This window comes from Oncorhynchus keta, chromosome 34 (assembly GCF_023373465.1).
Source record: "Oncorhynchus keta strain PuntledgeMale-10-30-2019 chromosome 34, Oket_V2, whole genome shotgun sequence".
NCBI classification, from domain to species: domain Eukaryota; kingdom Metazoa; phylum Chordata; class Actinopteri; order Salmoniformes; family Salmonidae; genus Oncorhynchus; species Oncorhynchus keta.
Window position 1 is genome coordinate 41256700 of NC_068454.1, and position 27727 is coordinate 41284426.

A 27727-nucleotide genomic window follows, 5' to 3' on the forward strand; every position below is an offset into this window, starting at 1 on the left:
CTATCGCCGATATAACACACCAAAGTCTTTTTGGAAGGGAAGGTCTGACGTTGAGCGTTGAAGGAACTCATTTGCAAGTCACGTGATATGAAAATATGTGTAAATGACATGGGAGTAGGTAGGCATGGCAACGGAGGTGGCAGGTGGGTTTTCTCCTACCTTCGACACAGGTGAATGAAGTCCACCGTTCAATGGCCCATTCTCTGTAGGTTCAGCGCGAGCACAAAGGTCAGCGAATCCTTCCATTTCGTCAGTTTGGAGGGCACTGTCGGTTTGCATAGAGAGGGGAGGCTCGGCATAATAGAGAGGAGTTGGAACTAATCTGCACTCCCCAGACTATTGTGTCAATATTGGAACTGAGCAACGCCCCATGCGACAGGTGTCCGCTGGAGAATCCTGTCTCTTTAAAACCAATCTGGAAAAAAAGAGGGAGAGAGTGAAGATAAATGGAAGGATGGCCCACCATGTCCCGAGTATATATAGGATACCTGCAACGAGCCACACTCCATTCAGTGTTGCCTACAAGATGAGCACAATTTGCAGGTGTTACCGATTTATAGGTTTTTAAAATCCACTCGTGAACTTTTTTTTCGACAATAGATAGGCAATGGTAAGTTTTTACCTCGGACAAATTTGTATGTTGGAATACATGTAAATGACCATTTTTTAAAGACAATATAAACTTTTGCAACTTTCTTTCCAGGTGTGGGGATGGAGCAACGTATGGAGAATACAAAACCTGACGTAGTGTAGTCAAAGTACTTTTTTCCAAGACTGGACCATCATCATATTTGGACTGATTTTCTGTATTTGCCTCACGTTGAGCCATACGCACAATACCTGAAGATTAAGTTTTGTTCGTTCGGCTCGCGTTAAGCAGGTACAGATTTTCTACAAAGCAGCAAGAGCACGTTCATATTGTGACAGATGTCGTTGAAGGTGCTCTCTTGTCCTGTAACAAATACTGACACTTTTGTACACTACAATTAGAGCCATACAACATTTTGTGTTTTGCATTCGTTCGGCTATATTGAATATCTTATGTGGTTTCAACATTTGGGTTCATTTCCCCCTGAAGACAACGGATACAAATTATCGACCCCCATTTTTTTTAGCCAAGTGGATCCTTTTTATTGCTGCATTTGTGGATAAAGTTTTCGTACCTATTTTTGAAAAAGTATATATATATCACTTTTTTTGCTCACTCAATATAACTTAGTATGCGCGTATCTCCGTGGATTTTATGACTAGTTGTTCTACATTTATTAGGTTACCTAGTACTGCCTTCCTTTTTTTTTTTAAATGCCATTTGGTTGTTCCTATATCGACATGGTTTAATGATGATAAAGTACGAGTTATGTTAATCATTAACCAGCCAAAGAGCATCTGATATGGACCATCTGCTGTTTGGATCCTCATCTGCCTGGGATCTGCACCTCTGTACAGGCTAGGCTACATTACATTAACTATGACGTTCATGGAGGTGTGGACTTCATTCCAGTAAATGGAGAATGTAGCCCAATAAACTACAGCTCGTCATAGAAAACCACCGCCGTCGCTGGATAAACATTTAAGCAGTGTTCTCCATTGCTCGTGCACTGTAAAACATGTTGCATTTCAGTTTAGCACAGAGGCATCATACACTACAGGCCTATCATTGAAATCAGACACTTCCAGTTTCCTCCTCAGACAGTATCAACTGTATTGTCCAATCTCCCACCACCCAGATTATTGACACCAGTACCTCAGGTATCTGTATTAGTCCCATTCTATTTTGAGCATAAATTCAGGTGTCCATTTGCATATCCAGTTTTTGAAATAATAAACAGTATGGTAAAAGGCTTTCCCATGTCATTATTTTTGCTCTCCTGTATCTCTATTTGACTAAGCGCCGGCAAATATTTGTTTAAAGTCGGATTAAGGGGATCTCACGGCCTGTATCCTGGTCACCTGCCAGAGACAGGTCATGCTGCAGTTACACCCTAAACCTCCAAAATAACACCTGCTCAATTTACTCTTACAGAGCAGTTATTGGCTATGTAAAATATGTCAAACATTTAGTATTTCTTTGTCTCAAGCAAGTCTTCAATCTTTCAGACTTTCATAATGCAATAGTTTATAATGTAATATCTGTGCTGTTTTATGGATAAACGTGACTAATTATTACTTGCCCTGTCTCAGCAACATACAAAAGTTTGGGCTGGTTCTCTCACAGATGCAACATAGGCTATTGTTCTAAAAAGTGAGTTTCAAATCAACCTTCTCTTAACCTATTACATACTTTTGAGAGAATTATGTGTATGATACAATAAGACCCCCCAGTATTAGTCTTTCAACCTGTGGCTATTATAACACTTGGCCATTTGTGTGTGTCTGTAGAAAAGCCTGATTGCATTTGTGATGCCTGCTCAACCGCTACCTACGGCCTCTGTGGAAGACACGAGTTGCCCCGTGGGCTGTGTGCTGTTTCAAATGACAGTTAGAGGGGTTGCTAATGGAATATGTATATGCCTGGGAGTTGTGTCTCCTGTAAACTGCCAAGCTTTACCTGAGCAGTGAGCACAGAGATGGGGGTGGGGTATGGAGGGAGAGAACCCAGGACTGCAGCACCTCTCTGGACGTGTCTGAAATGGCCTCCTATTCCCTATATAGTGTACTACTTTTGACCAGAGCCCTATGGGTACCATATATGGGGAATAGGTTGCCATTACGGATGCGTTCGCTGTCCTGTCCTCGGGTAAAACCTGCCGGCCTGTTGTGGTCCACTCCTACGCAGAGCCCTTCACAGAGCAGATGTCACCTGCATGCGCTGTCAGGTCCTTAGGAGGATTAGTTCCTATAGCAACAGAGAGGGGGGACACACAGGAAGCAGAACATTTCATGGTGGTCTGTGTCTGCTTACTCACTGACTATTCAAATGGTACCAACTTACATTGACGCGGAAAACAAGACCTGTCCATTTACAACCTTTATATCCATTACTGGAACTGAGTTTAATTTAACCAGCAACAAAAAAGCAAAAAGAGAAATTGCCGATTCACGTTAGACAAAAGTGTGTTGTATGTGTCGCTTGTCAACTACTGGGTTGTGTCTTCTCAAGGCAAGATTCTGAAGAAAGATTCTAAAGAAATTTCTGGTGAAATCAGTGTCTGATCAGGCACACTGTATATACAAAAGTATGTGGACGCCGCTTCAAATGAGTTGATTCGGCTATTTCTGCCGTAAGATTGAGCACGCAGCCATGCAATCTCCATAGACAAACGTTTGCAGTTGCATTGCCTTCCTGAAGAGCTCAGTACCTTGCAATGTGGCACTGTCATAGGATGCCAATGTTGCAGTGGCGACCTGTCATTCAGGGCAGGTGGCCCACATTTTTTGCAACAAAGAAATAATAATAAATATATATTTTTTGGCTTGCATGTTATTTTGGCATTAATATGTTTCACATATCAGTTTGCAAACAATGTAAAAAAATATATATAGAATTGAGTTAATAAAGCCTCATACAAGCATGGTCTCTTTTTTTGTTTTCTTGAGTAAGGCAGCTCCAAAATGCAGATGTTTCAGCCTAGCTCAGTGCTTTCTGTGGTGGTGGGGCAAGCCAGCAGAAAATATAGAGCGTTGTGCCTTGATTGGCTCAGTGTTCTGTCATTCATGGGGACACTACCGCCAAGGGTAGACCTAAATAGATTCTAGCCTCTTGGGTGCTGCCAAAGAGTTACATTAGAAGTGCCCATCCAAGGAGGCTCAAGGTCATTGGCCACAGATAAAATGACTTCATATCACGTTATATCTACAGTTGCTTTGATTGGACTGATAATGTCATCATACTTTCAAAATCTTAGCAAGCAGTCATCATCATGAATCAAGTCGACAATCGACTGGCAAATCCTTTTTAATCCTTGTCATATGAAGAGAAATAATGAAGAGAAATTATAGATTAAACGTATCGGTACTCATTGGCTATTGGACATAAACATTACACAACAAGTTGGAAATCGCAAATTCAACAATGAGTGGTTTGGAAGGAATCAGTGGCTAACTGCAAGCATTGCAAAGCAATCATTAGCCTGCTATTCAGTAGAGTGGCAGTGGCTGTGTGATCCAAAGTCTAAGATTAAGGGTCTCTTTTCCTAGTTTAAAATGATAAACATACAACATTGGCAATGCTGTCAATGACGCATGATTTGTGCCTCCCTCAAAACAGCCGTTAACTCTGAACTGCAAAATCGGACTTTAGTGAGTTCAAGACAACTGGGAGCTCGGGAAAAACAAGCTACAACTGGGAAAATCAATTTTGAACTTTCATCCAAATCGGGAACTCTGGCCTCTTTCTAGAGCTATGACCTGAAGAACACTGATGTCATCAATGATTCAACATATTTTTTTTTAGTTCCCAGTTGTTTTGAAAGCACCATAAATACAAAGAATGACAGACTTTGATGACGAAGTTTGATGACAAAATTTTCCCATGAAGGACACCACCTTCCTGTTCAAGTGAGCACAGAATCCAAAAATGTCTTGTATGCTGCTGCATAAATTCTTTAATATGCCAGGGAGATATGTATACTGTAGCTAAGAAGGTAATACTAAGTGTAAGTTGTGTAGTAAACTGTTAGTAGCCCATGTGCCTCACCTTAATAATCGGGTCTATTTTCACCTCTTAAGTTCGCTTACTGTTCTGACTTGGTGGTGCACATGTAGCCTATAACCTGTTTTTCAGAAATGTAATCATCGAATATTGTAAGAGCTTTCATTGTCTGCTTATATGCCCCCTTTATTTATCTTACGGTTCTGACTTGGTGTACAGGGAGAACACTGTAAGAATGGCCCATGTTCTGAATTCTGTCTCTGTACATTTCAAAAGTGCTGAACAAATAGTTATATGACTACGTCCGTCCTACTAATGTCTTAATCGAAATTACGGATTGCCTCATACGCTTGTCGTCCTCTTATGCCGTAATTTGTACATCTCAATTGTCAGTAGAAACTACATTTGTTTAAGCAAGTCAGCCATATCAGCAATGTTTTTTTAAGACAGTAAATGAGGCTGAATTAACTGTTTCGCTGCCAGACAAGGCTCCGCTAATAGCCAGGTGTAGCAGTGGTAATGTGTTGGAACTGTTTTTGGGACTCTGCTGTTGGGACAGCTTTATGTATGTCCTAACAGTTTGTGGGCACAATTTGTTAATATTATAGTGCAGTTAATGTATTATTTAGTGTTGTGTTGTGTAGTGGTTTTGCTGTAAAAAAACATCCCACCAAGATTTACATGCTAAAATCGCCACTGCACCTTTCCAACAAGTTAGTTCTTCAAATTTCTGCCCTGCTAGAGCTTATTGTGAAGTGGCAACGTCTAGGAGCAACAACGGCTCAGGCACAAAGTGGTAGGCCACACAAGCTCACAGAACGGGACCGCCGAATGCTGGAGCTCGTAAAAACCATCTGTCCTCGGTTGCAACACTCACTACCGACTTCCAAACTGCCTCTGGAAACAATGTCAGCACAATAACTGTTCGTCGGGAGGTTCATGAAATGGGTTTCCATGGCCGAGCAGCCACACACAAGCCTAAGATTCAATGAGGGTTGGCTGGAAGTTTGCTGCCATTGGACTCTTCCATTCTCTAGAGCATATGTCAGAGTCAAGGCCACACACGAGAAAGCCCCTGGGATGATCTAAGATTTCACCATGCACAGTAGGCTGCTTCATTTCAATATTTATTGGCACAGCAGTTGTCAGCATCACAGTAAAATTAACTTTCAGATACCCATCAAAAATGGCAAAACGGAAGGTGGACACTGAGAACCGGGGTTTCAAACAAGGTGTCGGAGTATTTGTTCACGGAGGTAGCTGGAAAACCTGTGTGTCTTCTGTGTGAGAAAGTGTGGCGGTACTGAAAGAGTATAATCTGAGAGTGAAACGAAACGCGGACAAAAACAAGAATATGGACATGGAACAAAGGCTAGGCAGAGGTAAAACGAGGCCTCAAATCTCGAAGGCTCTGTTCAAAAAAGCCAAATCACAAGGCCAGGCTGCTGTCAACTGTATCGGAGTATTTGTTCTTCATTAAGGCCAGTTTTATTTTGGCAGAAGAGGTAAATGGCAGTGCCATTTGGATTTCATCAAAAACTGCATGATTGGGTTTGCCCAGAAAAAAGGCAACTCTGAGTCTGAGCAGAAACACCATTGAGGAGTAGACCAGTTGTCCATCAATCTAAAAGAGCAGCTTGTGAAAAAGGGAAAAATTTCATTGCATATTCCTTGGCTGTGGATGAGAGCACCGACATTTCTGACATTGCCCAGTTGTCAATTTTCATCCGCGGAGTGGACTCCAGCCTAAGCGTGACAGAGGAGTTTTTGGCTTTACGTCCTATGCATGGCACAACTACGGGGCATGATTTGTATGAAGAGGTGTCAAGATGTGTAAATGAGATGGAGCTGCCTTGGGAAAAACTCGTGGGTTTGACAACCGACGGAGCACCTGCGATGTGTGGACACAGGAGCGGACTGGTGGCGAGATACGGGAAAAGATGCAAGAGGAAAACGCGACAGGTGAGCTGACAGCTTATCATTGTATCATACACCAGGAATTGCGGTAAAGCCTTGAAAATGGAGCATGTAATGAGCATCATCACGCGCACAGTTAACTTTATCAGAGCCAAAGGTTTGAATCACCGCCAGTTCAAGGCATTTCTGACGGAGTTAGAAACGGAGCATGGTGATTTGCCTTATCACACAGAGATGGCTAAGCCAGGAAAGGTGCTTCAAAGATGTTTCTGCCGTGAGGAGATTTGTCTGTTCTGGACAGCAAAGGGAAAGACACAACACAACTCCGAGCGAAATGTTTCTGTGTGAAATGGCTTTTCTGTGTGACATTACGAGTCATCTGAATGCAATGAACTTGCAGCTGCAGGGTCGGGATCGTGTCATCTCTGATATGTACAGTACAGTGAAGGCATTTAAAACCAAACTGACTCTGTGGGAGACGCAGATGCGGAAAGAAATTTGAGCCACTTTCCCAGCTGCCAGACCATGAAAGAGAAGACCAGTGCGTTCCCGAGCGCACAGTTGGCTGATAAAATAGGTATGCTTGCCGCTGACTTTCGACGCCGATTTGCTGACTTTGAAGCACAAAAAGCAGGTTGGAACTGCTCGGTAACCCTGAAAGCTCACCACCAAACCTCCAAATGGAGTTGATTGCAATGCAATGATGCACTGAGGGCAAAATATGCGGCAGTGGGTGCTGCGGGTTCGCCCAACAATGCCCCAGCTGCGCATCCAGGCTGCTCAAACGTTGTCTATGTTTGGCAGCACATACCTGTGTGAACAACTGTTTTCTTTGATGAACTTGAACAAAACATCACACAGAAGTCGACTTACTGCTGAACACCACTCAATTCTGAGGATTTCCTCAGCTCAGAGCCTTACCCCGAACATTGATGAACTTGTGGAAAAGATGGGACACCACCAAGTATCACCCTCAACCTCAAACAAGTGAACATTACTGTGCAATCACATATTTAGAGTTTTTACTCAGTTCAAGTTTAAAAGTTAAAGTTTAATATTTGACTGCATGTTACTTCTCCTTAAACAAAGTGTTGTTTTTGATTAATAGATTTTTGCACTTTATTTTATTGTATTTCAATCCAATTATATTTTAAAAATATTTCAGTTGAGTGGATGATAGAAAATTGCTATTATTGTTTTTTTCTTTGAAGTAAATTTAGCCCACTTTTGCTAAAATAGAAAATATAGGCTACTGATGGTGCCTTGAATACCGGTTTCTTTCATTTAATGTTCATGTTATGGGGATTTTTATATAAAGGAAATTTGTCTTTTGTGTCTGTTGAAAATTAAAGATTACTGACAGAGCCATAAGAAAATATTGCTTTATTTATCTGATCGTATTGGAATATATTTGTTAGGTTTTCAGTAGGTTCAATTAGGTTCACTAGACTATATGCGTCATTTAAAAATGTTTCAATGAACATTCGAACAGTCCGGCCCTCGGCTTGTAGCTAAATTTTTTATTTGGCCCTCCGTCCATTTGACTTTGACACCCCTGCTCTAGAGTGATGAATCACTCTTCACCTTCTGGCAGTCCGATGGACGAATCTGGGTTTGGCGGATGCCAGGAGAAAGCTACCTGCCCCAATGCAAAGTGCCAACTATAAAGTTTGGTGGAGGAGGAATAATGGTCTTGGGCTGTTTTTCATGTTTCAGGCTAGGCCCCTTAGTTCCAGTGAAGAGAAATTGTAACTGTACACCATACAATGACATTCTAGACAATTCTGTACTTGCAACTTTGTGGCAACAGTTTGGGGAAGGCCCTTTCCTGTTTCAGCATGACAATGCCCCCGTGCACAAAATGAGGTCCATACAGAAATGGTTTGTTGAGATCGGTGTGGAAGAACATGACTGGCCTGCACAGAGCCCTGACCTCCACCCCATCAAACACCTTTGGGATGAATTGGAACACCGACTGCAAGCCAGGCCTAATTGCCCAACCTCAGTGCCCGACCTCACTAATGCTCTTGTGGCTGAATTGAAGCAAGTCCCCGCAGCAATGTTACAACATCTAGTGGAAAGCCTTCCCACAAAAGTGGATGCTGTTATAGCAGCAAAGTGGGGACCAACTGCATATTAATGCCAATGATTTTGGAATGAGATGTTCGACGAGCATCATGTAGTGTATGTAAAGCAGACATCTCCATGTTAAATAAGCCTGACTTACCATGTGATCTCAGGATATGTATGAATGTGTAACTTGGTTCAAATATGTAACTAGCAGACTTCTCTTAAATACTACATGCATTGCATTTGTGTATGTTGTTTGACTAGTTCACTTGAAGAGATCTGTGTCAATGTTGCCTCCCTATATAAATACACTGTTCAAAAAAATAAAGGGAACACTTAAACAACACAATGTAACTCCAAGTCAATCACACTTCTGTGAAATCAAACTGTCCACTTAGGAAGCAACACTGATTGACAATAAATTTCACATGCTGTTGTGCAAATGGAATAGACAACAGGTGGAAATTATAGGCAATTAACAAGACACCCCCAATAAAGGAGTGGTTCTGCAGGTGATAACCACAGACCACTTCTCAGTTCCTATGCTTCCTGGCTGATGTTTTGGTCACTTTTGAATGCTGGCGGTGCTTTCACTCTAGTGGTAGCATGAGACGGAGTCTACAACCCACACAAGTGGCTCAGGTAGTGCAGCTCACCCAGGATGGCACATCAATGCAAGCTGTGGCAAGAAGGTTTGCTGTGTCTGTCAGCGTAGTGTCCAGAGCATGGAGGCGCTACCAGGAGACAGGCCAGTACATCAGGAGACATGGAGGAGGCCGTAGGAGGGCGACAACGCAGCAGCAGGACCGCTACCTCCGCCTTTGTGCAAGGAGAAGCACTGCCAGGGCCCTGCAAAATGACCTCCAGCAGGCCACAAATGTGCATGTGTCTGTCTGCTCAAACGGTCAGAAACAGACTCCATGAGGGTGGTATGAGGGCCCGACGTCCACAGGTGGGGGTTGTGCTTACAGCCCAACACCGTGCAGGACGTTTGGCATTTGCCAGAGAACACCAAGATTGGCAAATTCGCCAAGGCTCTTCACAGATGAAAGCAGGTTCACACTGAGCACATGTGACAGACGTGACAGTCTGGAGATGCCATGCAGAACGTTCTGCTGCCTGCAACATCCTCCAGCATGACAGGTTTGGCGGTGGGTCAGTCATAGTGTGGGGTGGAATTTCTTTGGGGGGCCGCACAGCCCTCCATGTGCTTGCCAGAGGTAGCCTGACTGCCATTAGGTACCGAGATGAGATCCTCAGACTCCTTGTGAGACCATATGCTGGTGCGGTTGGCCCTCGGTTCCTCCTAATGCAAGACAATGCTAGACCTCATGTGGCTGGATTGTGTTAGCAGTTCCTGCAAGAGGAAGGCATTGATGCTATGGACTGGCCCGCCCGTTCCCCAGACATGAATCCAATTGAGCACATCTGGGACATCATGTCTCGCTCCATCCACCAACGTGTTGCACCACAGACTGTCCAGGAGTTGGCAGATGCTTTAGTCCAGGTCTGGAAGGAGATCCCTCAGGAGACCATCTGCCACCTCATCAGGAGCATGCCCAGGCGTTGTAGGGAGGTCATACAGGCACGTGGAAGCCACACACAATACTGAGCCTCATTTTGACTTGTTTTAAGGACATTACATCAAAGTTGGATCAGCCTGTAGTGTGGTTTTCCACTTTAATTTTGAGTGTGACTCCAAATCCAGACCTCCATGGGTTGATACATTTGATTTCCATTGATAATTTTTGTGTGATTTTGTTGTCGGCACATTCAACTATGTAAAGAAAAAAGTATTTAATAAGAATATTTCATTCATTCAGATCTAGGGTGTGTTATTTTAGTGTTCCCTTTATTTTTTTGGGCAGTTTACAATTCAATACAAAATGCATTTTGAAGTTCTACTTGAAACTCTGAATTTGTGAATCAAAACAGAGTGCGATGATAAAACGACATGTCTGTTTTCCAGAGCAATAACAGCATCGCTTCCTGACGATACAGCAATGCTTATGCAACCTCTCTGACTGGGCTGGCTGGCTGGCTCTGTTACCGTGGAGAAACTGGATCCTGAGAAACAGTCTGCCTCACTTACTTACTCCACACAGTTATCACACATACGCATGTTGTCCCATGGAGGGGTATTGATGTAAACAGAAATTGCGAGGGTAAATTGTAAATAATAATAATAATAATAATAAAGTTCTCTCTATTCCGGTTCATCTCTTATCACTCTATGGTTTACTCCCAAACAGTGTACGGTACAATGAACGGATACGAGAAAATGCGGGGAGGGAGGGAAAAAAAACAACGGATATTCAAACAATGTTGTTTGCTCTGGTTGCTGCCTGGCTGCCTGGTTCTTCCAGCCTGCAACCTCAGCCAGCTGCTTGCAGGTTAGGCTACTCAGAAGTGCAAACATTGTGGAAACGTTGCTCAATAAAATATTCAACCTGTTGAGGCGTGCTCTCTGGGCTTATAATGCATTACGGCAACGTATTATAAGGATGCTGGAACTACTTATGAGCAATTATAATATCTTATAGTGAGTCACTATAAGTGTACGTAAGTGTATTAGAAGGCATTACTAATGCACGTGTAGGCATTATCTGTGTATGTACCTAGCTATCTTAAAACGAATCCACCAACTGTCATTCACTCTGGATAAGAGCATCTGCTAAATGACTAAAATGTCAAATGCATCTGATCAGTTCATATTCCACAACATACCTACCATGTATACATGTGCAAATGCTACAAAAGATATTTCCATACTTAGTGAGCCATATCCCTCTTTCAGAGACCCACGTGACCCGTTCAGAAGAATAGACTAGCCTATTGTACTACCACTGCAGAGAAGATAAAGATTCAAAGTAGAGTGTTGAGTTAGGAAGCTGTAGGCTACTATAGGCCCTATGTTGTCAGATGCAAATATAGGGAGAGCTACATTTCCCAGTGAAATGAGGCGTCAGCTGACGAGGTGACAAATCTAATCTATCCAATGGGGGATCAAAGACCAGCAGCCGGGTGACTGGAGCTCTGTCACCGTGTCTCATTGTCCACCTGCCCCAAGCCAAACAAGGCCACACAGGTGAGACAGAACAATGGAACCGGCCCGCTCAAAGGGACCGCTGAACACACAAGCAATTAAGCATATAGGCACACATATGGCCACACACAGAGACAGCAGAAAAGGGGTGTAAATACAATAATAACACATTGCAGAGGAACCATCCAAGTCTGAAGTCTGATTATTTGTACATTTGACATAGGGATGCATCCCAAATGTCACCCTGTTCCCTACATTGTGCACGACCTTTGTCCAGGGCGCTGGTCAAAAGTAGTGCACTATATGGGCTCGGGTCAAACATAAGGAATGGGTGTCTTTTGGGACACAAACCAAGACTAAAGCAGGCACCACATCGCTGAGGTAAAAGCATATCTAGTGTAACCTAACCAGACCAGACCATATGTTTCTGTGATATGGACGTATCTTCATTCCAACAAAAGCGGCTATTAATCACCAGTCACTGTAATGAACTGTTACGCCACAAGATGTCACTACAGACAAAAGTACTATTCCAATTGACTTACATCACTAGGTACCGTTTGCGTTTCTTATACTGACAATCCCGAACATAAAGTAAAGTTGCAACGTCAAAAGTGCCTTTTTAAAATATGATACACATTCCTACACATTCCACTTTGCACTCATACGCCTCACAAAGGCACCGGAAACAATTCGGACCCATTGACAAATCCAGCAACTGACATTCAAAACAACACCGTGAACGGCTGAGAAACTAGTGCTGCTAGAAACACGGCAGGAATGTTTTCTCAGGATCCCTTTCAGTTCACACCAGAATAGATTTAGCTTGGGGGGGGGGAGAACAACAGGTATTTAAAAAAGGTTCTACATTTCAAACGCTTTCTTTTCAACCTCGTGAAGTACAAACATGATCCAACGTGAAAGAATATGAATAAAGGATCAGCAGCTCTGTCTGTCTTCATAATGTTGAATCCTATAAAAGAAGACAGTGATGCCATGATGGGTGGGGTGCTGTGCAGAGAGGCAGGGGTAGAGGTAGAGTCAGCCATACTTGTGGCCTGAGGGAAGCATTGGTGCCCTTGTACCTACCTCTGGGGTAATCTCCCAGAATGCTGCCATAGTCCCCAATTTCCAATCAAACTGCCGTGTCAGTGTGTTGCTATTGTGGCCGGCCGTCAGGCCGACAGTCGCTGGGTGCCATTTTGATGAGTCAGTGGATCTAAGCCTCTCACAATGGGCCTCGGGAGCCTCCACAATGGTGTGGACTAATGCGTGCATTCAGTTTGCCGCTGCTGAGTATGCAAGGCTTGTGTGAAAGCGGCATTAAACGAGGGGCTTGGTAGTATAAAAACAGAAGTGGGGGCCTAGGACTCGATATTGTTACTCTGGATCTGTCCCACCTCAGTACTCTCTGTAAGTATTCACACTACCTAGGTAGAACGTGAACATCTGATTGCTGTGCATTGGTGTACCAAGAAAGGGGATTGATGACATCCAATATGGGAGATATATATCTCATATTTGTATCGGATATTTCCCCAGTGCAAACTGAGAGCTCAACTCCTTTGAAAAAAAAAATGGTAGTACGCTCTTGCTCTTTGCTCCAGAATCAATGTTCACTTTCATGTAGAGATACCAGAGCAAACAGAGTGAAGCACTCCATTTTAGCCTAGTTTCCTCACCTCTGGTCTTGTCCCCTTTTGGTAGAGAGCAACCCCACGGTGGAAATAGCAACCATGAACACTCAGCAGATGGAGCAGATGGGCCAGTTCAAGATCACTGTCTGGGAGGAGGAGAACTTCCAGGGCAAGCGTTGTGAGTTCCTGCTGGAGTGTCAGAACATCATGGATAGGGGATTCCACAAGATCCGCTCCATCAAGGTCGAGAACGGACCGTAAGTGTCTCTTTGGATTTCTACTCTACTAGGCTACAACCGAGGGTCTGTACCACATTATTAGCAGAGTAGTACTACATTACTACGACAGAGTAGTAGTACTACATTACTACGACAGAGTAGTAGTAGTACTACATTACTACGACAGAGTAGTAGTAGTACTACATTACTAGGACAGAGTAGTGGTACTACATTACTACGACAGAATAGTAGTACTACATTACTACGACAGAGTAGTAGTAGTACTACATTACTAGGACAGAGTAGTAGTAGTACTACATTACTACGACAGAATAGTAGTACTACATTACTAGGACAGAGTAGTAGTAGTACTACATTACTACGACAGAGTAGTAGTAGTACTACATTACTACGACAGAGTAGTAGTAGTACTACATTACTACGACAGAGTAGTAGTAGTACTACATTAGACCCATGGAGCTTGTTCGGTCAACAAATGTTTTTTTAGGTTTTTCCAGGTAATCGGTTCTCGTTGTGGAGTGAGAAGTGAGAAATGTATTCAATATAACATTCATTTCTCGACCTAGTTCCTCTCAGAAGCTAATGTATACTTGAATATTACATTATACATCGCATTTGTACTATACTGTTGTGAACCGGCCCTCAAATCAAAGCTGTGTCATTTCATTTGTTGTGATATTACAATGTATGACAATGCAACATTTAGTTATCATGTCCCTTAACAGTCTGACTGTAAAATATGGAATCTTATAATGGCTGTTATTTTCGATTCAATGATTTTGGCAAATTTCTTTGCAATTTAATTTCCGCATGCTTTTTTTTTTTACATTGTTATGGACAAAATGTTAATAGCTGAACACTCGGAGAGATCACCGATTGGTGGGAGTTATTTGCCTGAAATGTAGCTTGTTGTTTTGTTTCTGACAGTCAGTCAAAGTCAGGCTACAGATGTAATCTCCCTTGAGGCCCAGCTGCCTGCCTAGTGTTCTGTTGCAGCAGCTGACTGGTGATCAGATAATGGTCCATATGCGCAGCATGTGGTGTTTGCTTTGGCCCTTTGTCCTCTAATCAACAAAGATCTCGCTGCCACGGGGCGTTGCACTTTTGTTAACTAACCTGACGCTCTGTTTTCTCTCTTTCGTTCTCGTTCCCTCTCTCCCCGCCTGTGTTTTAGCTGGTTGGGTTATGAGTACCCTGAGTTCCAGGGCCAGCAGTTTATCCTTGAGAAGGGAGACTATCCACGTTACGAGGCTTGGAGCGGAAACAGCAGTTACAGAACCGAGCACATGCTTTCCTTTAGACCTATCAAGTGCGCTGTAAGTTCCTCCCACAGAAATGTGTAATTTCAAGGGGGGGGGGGGGGCTACATCTGAAGCACATTTAGGAATGAAGCACAGGAATACTAATGTTGTATTGAAGGTTAATTAATACATCCACACATGATTCTAGTATGTATATCGTATCATCACACCATCATACCACAACTCTCAAATCCGTCTGTTTTTGATCCCCCCCCACACAACACACACACAACAAATGAAAAAATAAATTAACGACACCATATATGAAACGATTCAAGGCTCATCTCTGTCAACAGAACCACAGTGACAGTAAAGTGACTCTGTACGAGTGTGAAGACTTCCAGGGACGCAAGTTCGAGATGTGTGACGACTACCCCTCTCTACAGGCTATGGGCTGGTGTAGCAAGGAGGTGCCCTCAATCAAAGTCAACTCCGGAGCGTGAGTCTCAAGTCAAATCAAGTTGTGTTTGTCACATGCGTCGTAAAACAACAGGGGTAGACTAACAGTGAAATGCTTACTTTTACAGGTCCTTTTCCAACAATGCAGAGTTTATTAAGATAAAATGTGAATTAAAAATAGAAATAGTGACACAAGGAATAAATACACAGTGAATAACAAATACAAATAAAGAGTCAAAAGAACATGGTTATATACAGGGATTACCAGTATCCCATTATCTCAGCATCCGATATGCCTTCATAAACACTCTAGGGCAGAGTTTCCCAAACTCGTTACAAGCTTTCATTATTTGAATCAGCTGTGTAGTGCTAGGGCAAAAACCAAAATGTGGGGCCCCAGTCTATTGATTCGTAAACACATTTGTCCACATAATAACATGAAATTCCTCAGTCACCCATTTACTTTCCAAGACGATTCGTTTTGTAGATTTTCTAACAGCATACGACTGCAATCGGGGCACATATTATCTACAAAGCAGCCGCATCAGTATTTTGGTCATAGAGAGAACAGTTATCAACGGAATAACACAGGCCCTTCTCTTTACAGCTGGGTGGCCTATCAGTTCCCCGGTTACCGTGGTTACCAGTACATCCTGGAGAGAGACAGACACCAGGGAGAGTACAGACACTACAACGAGTACAGCACTCAGGCTCACACCAACCAGGTCCAGTCTATCCGCAGAATCCAGCACTAGGTCCACTTGACACTATCCTCCAGTGGCTACCATGTACCGACCATGCCATGTATTAAAATAGGCAATAAAGGCTTTATTCAAACTACGGAAACAGTGCTTGTGGCAATTCCTTGCTTTTTTTGTTGTTGTACTGCTTTTTCTCGATCAGGACATAGAGCTAGCTATCTGTTCAACGGCCTGTGGTAGATTCTTAACAACCCATCACCAACGTGGCTATTTATATACTCCAACAGAAGTAAACCACAAAGGCATTTAATGATTTGACCATTGCATCAATACATAACCCAGGGTAAATACCACCTGTCTGTTAGGATAGGATGTATATTGTTCCTGTCAGGGTGTTATCGTATTTCCAATAAACATGAGCACGAGATCACTATTGTTTCCACCATTGTTGTGTTGTGTAGTTGCCGAGCATGAATGTATCTAACGTTGGTCGTGTTCCCCTGCTCAGATGTTGCATCCATCAACCAATGGTTGCGTGCCACGTCATCGACCATGAAGTCGGGAACCAGATTGCTATAACACGTGGTGTGCTCAGCTGATAGGTAAAATACCTATCCCGACCTTGTAAGATCTGGCATACGGCAGCAACGTCTGAGCAGAGTGACACGACCACTGGCTGTGTTCGAGCAGTAAGGCTAACAGCCAATTAATGCTTGACTTTTCACTTTTTTTTTTAATGCTCTTAAATTGCGTAACAATGCGGAGGGCTCCTGTTGCTCCGCATTGACATGATTGGTTGACGGTGGGTACGGGCGGGAGGTCAAGTGTAAACACAAACTCAAGGCCTTGTCAACTTCCTTCACGACAGCTCTGCGCTGCTCGGCGAAGCTCGTATCAACGCAAATGCTGTACTACCAAATGCAGACGGACGATTGAACATGTGGCGCCTTTAAAGAAGCTGACTGTAAGAGAGAGTCCTTGAGTGAAGTCGGGGGAGGTGCATCTGCGACAGCCAAAAGTCAGACTGGTGATTTTTCAAGAGCAAGACTCAGATTAACATGTCAGTGCTAACATGGCTGCTATTGTTTATTTTAAAAAATATATATATATTTAAAAATAAACGTTTCTATACCCCTATATCACACACATACAAACTGAAAACATAACATGTGACAGTGGAGGCTGCTGAGGGGAGGACGGATCATAATAATGAACTGAGCAAATGGAATGGCATCAAACACTTGGAAAACGTGTTTAATGTTGTTGATCATTTACCACTTATTCAGCTCCACGTGCCTGGCCTCCCCAAGTAAGGTGTCACCAACCTCCTATAGTGTACAATTAATTGATTAGATAGGTCTCAAATAGGCTCCCTTTCATTTGTATCCCCTGTAAGCACAGTTGGTTCCTGTTTAAGTCAGGTCAGAGAAGAAGAGACGAAGCGAGAGGGTCAACTCTGCTCAAAAGCTGTTTCAACAGCAAGGCTCAGTGCAACATGGTAGTGTTGCCATTGTTAATGAACATTTTATTTTATTTTATAATGTTGATAAACATCTCTCCAAGCCCAAATCTCTCACCCACTAACCTACACACAATACCCCATAATGTCAAAGTGGAATTATGTTTTTAGAAATGTTTACAAATAATTTTCAAAGGAAAACTTTAAACGTCTTCAGTCAATAAGTATTCAACCCCGTTGTTATGGAAATCTTAAATAAGTTCAGGAGTGGAAATTTGCATAACAACATAATAAGTTGCATGGACTCACTCTGTGTGCAGTAGTAGTGTGTAACATTATTTTTTATGACTACCTCATCTCTTCACCCCACACATACAATTATTTGTAAGGTCCCTCAGATTCCCTGAATTTCAAACACAGATTCAACCAAAAACCACCAGGGAGATTTTCCAATGCCTCGAAAAATAAAGCAGACATTATTAATTACACTTTGGATGGTGTATCAATACACCCAGTCACTACAAAGATCAATGGCATCCTTCCTAACTCAGTTGCCAGAGAGGAAGGAAACCACTCAGGGATTTCACAATGAGGCTAATAGTGACTTTAAAACAGTTACAGAGTTTAATTGCTGTGATGGGAGGAAATTGAGGATGGATCAGCAACATTGTAGTTACTCCACAATGCTAATCTAATTGACAGAGTGAAAATAAGCCTGAACAAAACACAAATATTCCTAACCATGCATCCTGTTTGCAACAAGAAATTGTAATACTGCAAAATAATGTGGCAAAGCAGTGAACTTTTTGTCCTGAATACAAAGTCTTATGTTTGGGGCAAATCCAGTACAACACATTACTGAGTACTACTCTCTATATTTTCAAGCATAGTGGTGGCTGCATCATGTTATGGGTATGCTTGTAATCGTTAAAGACTACGGATTCTTTCAGAATAAAAATCCAGGAGGAAAACCTGGCTCAGTCTGCTTTACACCAGAGACTGGGAGATGAATTCAGCTTTCAGCAGGACAATAATCTAAAACACAAGGCCAAATCTACACTGGCGTTGCTTACCAAGAAGACAGTGTATGTTCCTGAGTGGCGGCCGAGTTACAGTTCTGACTTAAATCTATTTGAAAATCTATGGCAAGATCTGAAAACGGTTGTCTAGCAATGATCAACAACAATTTTTTAATAATAGGCTAATTTTGCACAATCCAGTTGTGGAAAGCTCTTAGAGACTTACCCAGAAAGACTTACAGCTGTAATCGCTGCCAAATGTGCTTTTATAAAGTATTGACGCAGGGGTGTGAATACTTATGTAAATGTAATATTACTGCATTTAATTTTCAATACATTTGCAAACATTTCTAAAAACATGTTTTCACTTTGTTTTCTGAGGAATTGTGTGTAGATGGGTGAGATTCTTTTAATTTTTTAAACCTCTACGGGATCGGTGTCCCTAAATCGGCACGGTTGTTGCTAACGTGCGCTAATGTGACTAGAATGACATTGTAAGTAACAACCAACTTTCCAGGACATAGACATGTCTTATATGGGCAGAAAGCATAAATTCGTGTTCATCTAACTGCAGTGTCCAATTTACAGTACCTATTACAGTGAAAAAATATAATTATATTGTTTGAGAAGAGTACACAACAACAAAATACTTTTATAATGTACTTACATTCATTAATCTTGCTCTGATTTGTCATCCTGAGGGTCCCAGATTTCAAATGTACCATAGTTTTGTTTGATAAAATCTATTTTTATATTCCAATGTAGGAACTGGGTTCTACAGTTTGAACTCCATGCCGTTGTCATGTAGGTGCATGTGTGACAATTTTTATCCCCATAATGCAACACTTTGGAAGGCGGTGACCAACAATGGGCACGACTTGACGAAAGTGATCCGCTCGAACATGCAACTCTTGCAACACTGGCAACACTGTCATGTAGAGCCGAGCCTTGCTGTTGGAAAACCACATTAGTGTCCGACTTGCATCTCCCCAACTTCTCTCCTCGACTTTCGCCTACATTCGGTTGCTCAGTCTCACCACTCAAATATCTGGGCCAGCTATTTCTCTTCTTCAAATCTGATTTGCAACCTAATTTAACCCTAAACTTAACCACACTAACCTTATTCCGAACCCTAATCTTGAATTAAGACCAAAAAAGATACATGTTTTTTTCATACATTCTTATGATACAGCCAATTTTGTCTTCGCTGGTGGCCCATCTAGTGTGAACCCTCGATCAGTGCTGGTGGAATCGTTGCGCTATCTGATGTAAGACAATGCGTAACTATCATAAAGCTGTCAATAAAACATTCAAAATACCGTAAAATATGTTAATAAATGTACATTGTTTCTGTATTTAATGCCTTGAGATATCAACACGTGTAGCATTCAACCACAAACATATCAATGAACGAAGGCAGCAGGGTCGTTGCCATGTTTTGAGTTTTAGTGAGGTCCGGAAAAGAACAAAAACAAGAAAATGTTACTACAGCCATTATCATATTGGTTGCTATAGGTTCATACACCTCAGTTGATCTACAAACACATAGCCTATCGGCTATACAATTAGCCACTAGACATTAACCCACATTAGCTCAGCACCGGGATTAAAAACTGTAATTGAATATGCACAGAGGGATCTTTTAGCAGAAAAAGGTATTTTATTAACGAAAGGTTAACAAATACAGATGCTTTAATAATATAATAATAATAATAACGTTTTTCTTGTTGCAGTTTCGCAACTTATTTCCTGCAATTCTACACATTTTGCCATGGTTTGGAGACATTTTTGCAGTTTTAAAGCCAATTTCCAGATATTCTACACACATGTTGCCATGGGATGGAGACGTTTTTGCAGTTTTAAAGCCAATTTCCTGATATTCTACACACATTTTGCCATGGGATGGAGACATTTTTGCAGTTTTAAAGCCAATTTCCTGATATTCTACACACATTTCACCATGCCATGTTAATAGGAAATCTGAGTGAGAGTGACTAACAAAATAAGTAGGGGGCCCCCTGGAGGTAAGGGCCCCTGGGCACGTGCCCTGCATGCCTGGTCAGTTATTTAGCATGCAAGTTTAGATAGGTGGCTAGACTAACTAGACTAATTCACCAATCCACAATGTTTTAACTGGCATACACTAATTGAGTGACTGTCAGCGAGGCATAACAAGAGAGAAACTGCTAATGAAAAACCAAGTTTCGAAATTGCACTTTGTGTATTCTACTACTCTAACTCTCAACTGTAAATGAATGGCCCTGGAAGGCCGAGTTTATGTCTCTAGTCTAAAGCCTACTCTGAAATGACTTGCTACTCTCTGAACCTGGCCCAAGGCGAGGCAACGTGCTGCCAGACCATGTGAGCTGTCCAAGGTGCTGACCTGTCAGTGTTACTAGTTACTATGGCCATGACAAACTAATTTACCAACAAATAAACTATGGAAATAAGGGGGAAGCACGTATAGGCCTATTACGTATCGTTGAGACTGCCATTGCATGATGCTGCTAATAAGTCTGCCACGTTGTGGTTGGATAATATCTACATGTTTTCTTGAACCGGATCACTTTTCAAGCAACACTTGCTACATCCTGCTTTGAATCCGTTGCTTTGAATCCCCTGTTTGCCAGGTCATCTCACGGAGTCCCACACCCAGTCCAGGATCTTTTAATAAATGTTCAACTATACACACCTTTCTCAAATACACATTTCTGTTCAGACTGATTTAAACAGCTGTACAGTGAAAAGGAGCTGGCCAGGCGTATCGGGTGGTGAGTAGAATAGGGTAGGCCTCTGTTGGTTGGTGTTTCCTTCCTGAATAAAAGGCCAGTCCAACAATAAGAGAAGGGAAATTTGTTTTTAGGAAGTCTAGCACTCTCTGTGCCTGTGAACCAGTTGGGGATTATTTGAAACGCAGGAGGTAAGACACTTGGATACTCCCCATTGGTCTAATATTTGCAAAAATAGGATGTGCTCATTTTGTGATCCGCTATATACACTTCTAATTGTATTTCTATGGGATTATGTTACAGTCAGTACGCCTAATATTTAGAGTTATTGAAGGTGGAAATCCTAATTTGAGATTTGCGCGCGTAACTCCCGTAACAACCATTGACGTTATACCGATTTACCCACGCAGGTGTCAAATTATGATTCGATTTGAAGTGTTTTATATCCTTTGTTTTAATAATGGTCAAATATTAAGGTGAAACTGCAAAAACGATAGTGGACACCAACATTTAAACCAGAACTTCTAGTAGCCTATAGAAGCCAGAATGAGACAATAATATTTAATTCAAATCTTTCAGAAATGACCTAGCATTCGAGGCTTGTTTTAAGTTGCCTGCGACCTGTTTAAAAACTCAGGCAGCTAAAGCAAGTCTGGGACGCCAGAGACCACTCTTCAGAACACAGCGGCAGCGGCATAACTGGCGGAGAGGGTGTGGCGTGGTGGGGGTATGGAGTGATAGCCGACTCCATGAGTCATATAGGCCTAGCCTTGCATAGCAGTCACATATACAGGCCTGCTCTCAGGTCTCATATCGTTTGCTCCTGTTATCGCCCCACCGGGAAACGAATCATAACCTGAAATCCGCGCGGGTAACTGTAAAGGAATTTTTCCTAAAAATATTTCATTTTTATTAATGCATAAGGATTTACGCAAAATGCAATTACGCACGCGTAAACTAGGCATTATCAAGTTGGGACTCGACCCATAATGTGTATTGTGATCGAAAATGTCATGTTTATTATGTCTGTTTAATTATTGCCATGTGTTGTGATTAGAAATCCCAAAAGGCCTACTATTTAGTTAGTGTAAGCAGTGGAAATCCTTTTGGAATGCAGGCATATGCAAAATATACCATTTGCTGTACATTTCGCATGTCCATGGTATGTGCCAACTAATAACGTTTTTTTTTTGCCTTAAATACTGTTTGACTGTCATTGACTTTTTAATGCACTTACTCACTGAATATTTTCACAGCTAATCTCAATAATGTCATGTACCCCCGCACATGTACCGCCGCACATTGACTCTGTACCCGTTACCCCTGTATGTTGCCTCGTTATTGTTATGTGATTTCCTTATGTTACTTTTGATCATTTTTGTTTCAAAAAAAAAGTTTACTTTAGTTTATTCTGTAAATGTTTTCTTAACTATATTTCTTGAACTGCAATGGTAGTTAATGGCTTGTAAAGTAAGCATTTCAAGGTAAGGTCTACTACACCTGTTGTATTCGCCGCATGTGACAAATACAATACAATTTGATTTGATCTACCCACAACGTATCTTCTTCATATTATCACATTATCACATTTTTCCCATTATCACATGTTTTATACTGAGTCATTGTATTATTATTATTGTTTATCATTTTTATTGTTTGTTGTTATTATTATTATTAGGGCTATTGTTGTTATTATTATGCTATTATACATGGAATTTGTGGATGGGGATTTGTGAGGTATAGCTTGGACAATGTCTTGGAAGGATTGTTTTTAATTAATAGTGAAATGTTCTGTCATGGCTTTACGTCAACAAACATCTTAGCCTACAAGACATGGTTTTAAATTCACAACCTCATTACAAGACGATTGTATACAGCCGTATACCTATAAACAGAAGGTCGTGGGTAAGATGTTCTTGTTTTCCCAGGTGCATTGAGGCATGTTTTTAAGGTAAATATTTTTTTCCAACATGAAATAGGCTTTTGTGTTTGCAAAGGGGTAAAGAGGCGGAAAAGAGAGAGGCTCTGAACTGGCTTCCATGTCATACACTTAAATTCTCCATAGAAACTCTGATCTTAACGCGGAAACTTTATTAAACCCTGATGGTGGATTGATAAGACCGAATTTCTCTCGGCTTGATTTTATTGTGGAGACCGGGGAGGGATGACAGAGGTAAATTGCTATTTTAATTAAAGCAATGCACCAGAGGAAATTGCTGTCTGAATATTGTCTCAGAGATGGGGTTTGTGACAGTTGCCTGGAAACTTCAATCTGTCCCACATTTATTCCAGATCACAGTTATAAGATAAAGTTTAATACAAATCTTTGCCCGAATGAAATCCAACCCTTTCTTGAACAAACAGCTACAATGAAACAGAACTGCGGAGGAAACGTTATGTTTAACATGTATCTCTCAGGTTCGTGCTTTTGTACGTGAAATTATCAATATTATTGCTTTATATTCAGATGAGGGAAAATAGTATTTAGTCCTCGGGTAGTGATGCTGCTTCCAGCTAGCGTTTGCTCTGCCTTTTCAATCTGAAACCCGTCTCCTCTTTTTTGTCGGAAATCGGATATCCTCTTTCCTGAACGCGTTTCCTGGCTTCAGTTGTGAAGCTTGGACGGAAGAAACCACAAATATGAGAAAACAGAGCATTAGTTAGAGACTCGATTATAAGACAGAATCATAGCTTTTGAATGATATTTATAATATTTTCAATCTGAACGGAAGTATTTCCACAAGGAATAAAGTTATAGCCTATATAATTATCCAAATGTGAATTGTGTTTTAAACGTATACCGTTGCAATGCATATGTATTTTAGATGAGATTTTATACTAATATTTTTTTACTAGCACATTTATTTGTGTTAATGGCCGCTCTATTTATTTTGCAGATCCAACAGAACATCTGTTGAAAGAAAGCAAAAGTGGGTCCTGGATTCCCTCAAATACAGGGGCTCAAAAAGGTAAGAGCATTTTGAAATGTTGATTTATTATATACATTCCAACCCTGCATGCGTTTAGAACTTTTGTATTACATTTATATATTATTATATATTACTTTTAATATGTTAGAGTCCATAGGAGCACTATTATTGATTTGATTCGAGATCATTACTCATCTGAAAGAAGGCCAATGAACCCTCTTCCCCCTTCTTCTTCATGATTGTGCATGCATGGTTGTGTTGTTTGTCCAAAAGGCATGCGTTTTAGACAAATCGTTTTCTTTCGTGATTTTGTTTTTGCCAAGACACAGACATTGACGACATTGTTGTCCAACTGATAGCGTATCAACATGTTTATTCTATGCGTAATTGGCCATTACTTTTGGAAACCAAGTGACATTTGTTTTCCAGATTGCCTATCAAATAAATGCTTCTTTCCTCCCTTTTGTCCCCCTTCACAAATCTGTATTAATGTGTTATTTTGAATAGGTAGTGGACAGATTCAGCTATGGCAGTTTCTCCTCGAACTCCTGTCAGACAGCGCCAACATGTCCTGCATTACCTGGGAAGGGACGAACGGAGAATTCAAGCTAATTGACCCCGATGAGGTGGCCCGGCGATGGGGCGAGCGCAAAAGCAAGCCCAACATGAACTACGACAAACTCAGCCGCGCATTGCGGTACTACTACGACAAAAACATCATGACAAAGGTCCATGGGAAGCGATATGCTTACAAGTTCGACTTTCACGGCTTGGCCCAGGTGTGTCAACCCTCAACAACAGAGCAAGCGCTTTATAAATTCCAGAGTAATTTTGCCCCTATTCCCTTTTCAGGGATTTCCAAGCTAAGCCTCGTTGGTCCAGGCGTTGGTCCGTCCGGATTCTCCTATTGGCCGGGTTCGCCACCCACTCTCTACCACAGTCACAACCTCCAACCCCCGGGACCATTTGGTGCTGTGTCCGCTTCGCACATCAACTGTGTCAACAACATCAACAACCTGAATAATATCAATAACCACTACAATTGACTACTATTAATCCACCAATGAGGCCTAATCATAATAATCGATGATTGATGTAGTTTAAAGCGTGCCTTTTCGGATTAGGCCTAATGATGATTTTTCCTTTCGAAATGTTATCTTGTGAACCCAAGACATTGTCTGATCCTAACTGAATATGCCAAGGTGCAATTCATTAAACATTTTGTGCAATATTTCAAATGTAATAACATGCGTTTTCAGATAGGCTATGTATTTTAGACTAAACCCAGATTAAGAACCCCTTTCTTTACAATTTATTTGGTCTTTGATTCGACAGGACACTGGTGCCTCCACCTCTGAAATTGCCTGGGCTTTTAGCGCCATCACGTGGCTATTAATTAAACATATAAATACGTAATTGTTCTCAGATAGGCTTGCAGTGCACTAATTTCAAAGTAGGATTATTAGTGCCCGTCTAAAAACATTATGGAGATAAAGATTTGTCGTCGCCAATATATTACCCGATGACTCCCACTTTAAATAGCCTTGGTTATTTTAAGGTTACAATGCAGACGTGTTTATCTCAATATCAAATCATTTCTGGGTAACTATTAAGTACCTTACTGTCTTTGTTTTCAATTCAAATTGTCAAAAAGAAGAAAATAGCAATGAGCAATTTCTCAAGCAAGAATTGTGTTAGTACTATCTGGGAGTGGTCTGAGTGGGGAGGGGAAAACGGTAAATTAGCTGTTATTGGCAGAGAGGTTTTGAACTCTCTTTCATTGCAGACCCTGGTTTGATTCCAGGCTGTATCACAACCGGCTGTGATTGGGAGTCCCATAGGGCGGCGCACAATTGGCCCAGCGTCGTCCGAGTTTGGCCGGGGTAGGCCTAGTTAAATAAAGGTTAAATAAAAATAAATACATTCTTGTTGGTCTATTAACTCATTTAGCGCCTGGTGATGTCACCAGGTAGGCCAATACTCCATCCCACCAAACAGGCTGACATTTCAGTTGGTCTTTTCAAACTGCACTGGGCCTTTAAGCCTACTTTAAACATACACAGGCAGTCTACGATACAGTGCAGGTATCTCCTTTAGTTTTGACAACAACCACGTTTGTTTTTTTTTTTTCATTTTATACGTTTTATTTTGACATTTTATGCATGAAAAAAACAATAGATTATTTAATTATAATTTTAAACCTTTTAGAAATTATTTATTTGAAATTGTAGGCTACAAATGCCAGTTGATATCATGAATGAAATTGTGTGATGCTATTTTACATAGGCCTACATTTAATTTTGCCGAATTATCACATAATGTATGACAATGTTTATAAGTCCGTCAACCATGTTGTATAAAAAAGCATCATCCTCAGAATTTGCAGATCATTTTGTTCAAGTGCGCAATACATGTTTCTCTTTCTGTGTGTGTTGATGATCTGATAACATATTGTAGATTAAGCCTACATTCTTTCCAGCCACACGGGGGCGCTACGTCTCTGCATATAACAGGTGTACTGTTAGCGTGATTACTTTTACATTTTTTATTTAACCTTTATTTAACTAGGCAAGTCAGTTAAAAACAAATTATTATTAACAATGACGGCGTACCAAAAGGCAAAAGGCCTCCAGCGGGGATGGGGCTGGAATAATTATATATGTATATAGGACAAAACGCACATCACAACAAGAGAGACAACACAACATCATTTTTTACATTTTATTTTATCTACCCTTTATTTAACTAGGTCAGTTAAGAACAAATTCTTATTTACAATGATGGCCAACGGGTTAACTGCCTTGTTCAGGGGCAGAACAACAGATTTGATCCAGTAACCTTCCGCTCTAACCACTAGGCTACCTAAGACAGACCAAAGACAACAACACAGCAAGGCAGCAACACATGGCAACACAACATGACAACAACATGGTAGCAACACAACATGGTAGCAGCACAAAACATGGGACAAACATTGGGCACAGACAACACCACAAAGCGCAAGAAGGTAGAGACAACAATACATCACACAAAGCAGCCACAACTGTCAGTAAGAGTGTCCATGATTGAGTCCCTGAATGAAGAGATTGAGATAAAACTGTCCAGTTCGAGTGTTTGTTGCAGCTCGTTTCAGTCGCTAGCTGCAGTGAATTGAAAAGACGAGTGACCCAGGGATGTGTGTGCTTTGGAGAACTTTAACAGAATGTGACTGGCAGAACAGGTGTTGTGTGTGGAGGATGAGGGCTGCAGTATATATCTCAGATAAAGGGGAGTGAGGCCTAAGAGGGTTTTATAAATAAGCATCAACCAGTGGGTCTTGCAACGGGTATACGAAGATGAGAAGTTTACAGCGGAGTATAGAGTGCAGTGATGTGTCCTATAAGGATATCATGGGCAATTGGATTCATCTACATTTCAAAAACATGAGCCACTGTTCCATGTGCTATTCTGTTTTGATGGAGAAATGTTTTGTCCTAGTTTAAATTTGTTTTCAACTTCATTGCTGTGGATGACATCACACACTTAGGTTAGGTCCCAAATGGCACCCTAATACCTGTATACAGCACTATTATTGACCAGAACTCTATGGGTCCTGATCAAAAGTATTGCACTACATAGGAATATGGTGTCATTTGGGACATAGGTTTACTATACAGACCCCCAGCCCACTCCAGTCTAAAAAACAACAG

At 41.4% G+C, this 27727-nt stretch overlaps 2 protein-coding genes and 1 long non-coding RNA gene across 5 annotated transcripts; 2 read left to right on the plus strand and 1 right to left on the minus strand.

Annotated features, from left to right (window-relative positions):
• Nucleotides 1-267: 267 nt before the first annotated feature.
• On the minus strand, nt 268-14752 carry LOC118367141 (uncharacterized). Its single transcript, XR_004822083.2, has 3 exons — nt 14617-14752; nt 2549-2836; nt 268-415 (listed from the first exon to the last, which is right to left on the minus strand). It is a non-coding gene; the product is annotated as an uncharacterized LOC118367141 (long non-coding RNA).
• LOC118367140 (beta-crystallin A2-like) lies at nt 12913-16040 on the plus strand. Its single transcript, XM_035750221.2, has 5 exons — nt 12913-13037; nt 13332-13518; nt 14675-14816; nt 15098-15240; nt 15808-16040. Exons 2-5 carry the CDS (start codon nt 13361-13363, stop codon nt 15953-15955), a joined length of 591 nt encoding a protein of 196 aa, XP_035606114.1. The 5' UTR covers nt 12913-13037; nt 13332-13360; the 3' UTR covers nt 15956-16040.
• Nucleotides 16041-21038: 4998 nt separating this feature from the next.
• LOC118367142 (protein FEV-like) lies at nt 21039-26417 on the plus strand. 3 transcript variants are annotated; one of them, XM_035750222.2, is made up of 3 exons: nt 21039-21150; nt 24006-24077; nt 24546-26417. In XM_035750222.2, exons 1-3 carry the CDS (start codon nt 21054-21056, stop codon nt 25082-25084), a joined length of 708 nt encoding a protein of 235 aa, XP_035606115.1. In that variant the 5' UTR covers nt 21039-21053; the 3' UTR covers nt 25085-26417. The 3 variants fall into 3 exon arrangements, with proteins under 3 accessions (XP_035606115.1, XP_035606116.1, XP_035606118.1); XM_035750223.2 differs by having other exon boundaries at nt 21150-21299; XM_035750225.2 differs by lacking the exon at nt 21039-21150 and adding an exon at nt 21346-21979.
• Nucleotides 26418-27727: the final 1310 nt, after the last annotated feature.

Excerpts from the sequence above, each read along its gene's own strand:
- LOC118367140 (XM_035750221.2), top strand. The coding sequence starts at position 13,361 with ATGAACACTCAGCAGATGGAGCAGATGGGCCAGTTCAAGATCACTGTC. Across the intron at positions 14,817-15,097 it reads TTAGACCTATCAAGTGCGCT|AACCACAGTGACAGTAAAGT; the intron begins GTAAGTTCCTCC and ends CTCTGTCAACAG. Across the intron at positions 15,241-15,807 it reads ATCAAAGTCAACTCCGGAGC|CTGGGTGGCCTATCAGTTCC; the intron begins GTGAGTCTCAAG and ends TTCTCTTTACAG.
- LOC118367142 (XM_035750222.2), top strand. The coding sequence starts at position 21,054 with ATGTTCAACTATACACACCTTTCTCAAATACACATTTCTGTTCAGACT. Across the intron at positions 21,151-24,005 it reads CTGGCCAGGCGTATCGGGTG|ATCCAACAGAACATCTGTTG; the intron begins GTGAGTAGAATA and ends TTTATTTTGCAG. Across the intron at positions 24,078-24,545 it reads AAATACAGGGGCTCAAAAAG|GTAGTGGACAGATTCAGCTA; the intron begins GTAAGAGCATTT and ends TATTTTGAATAG.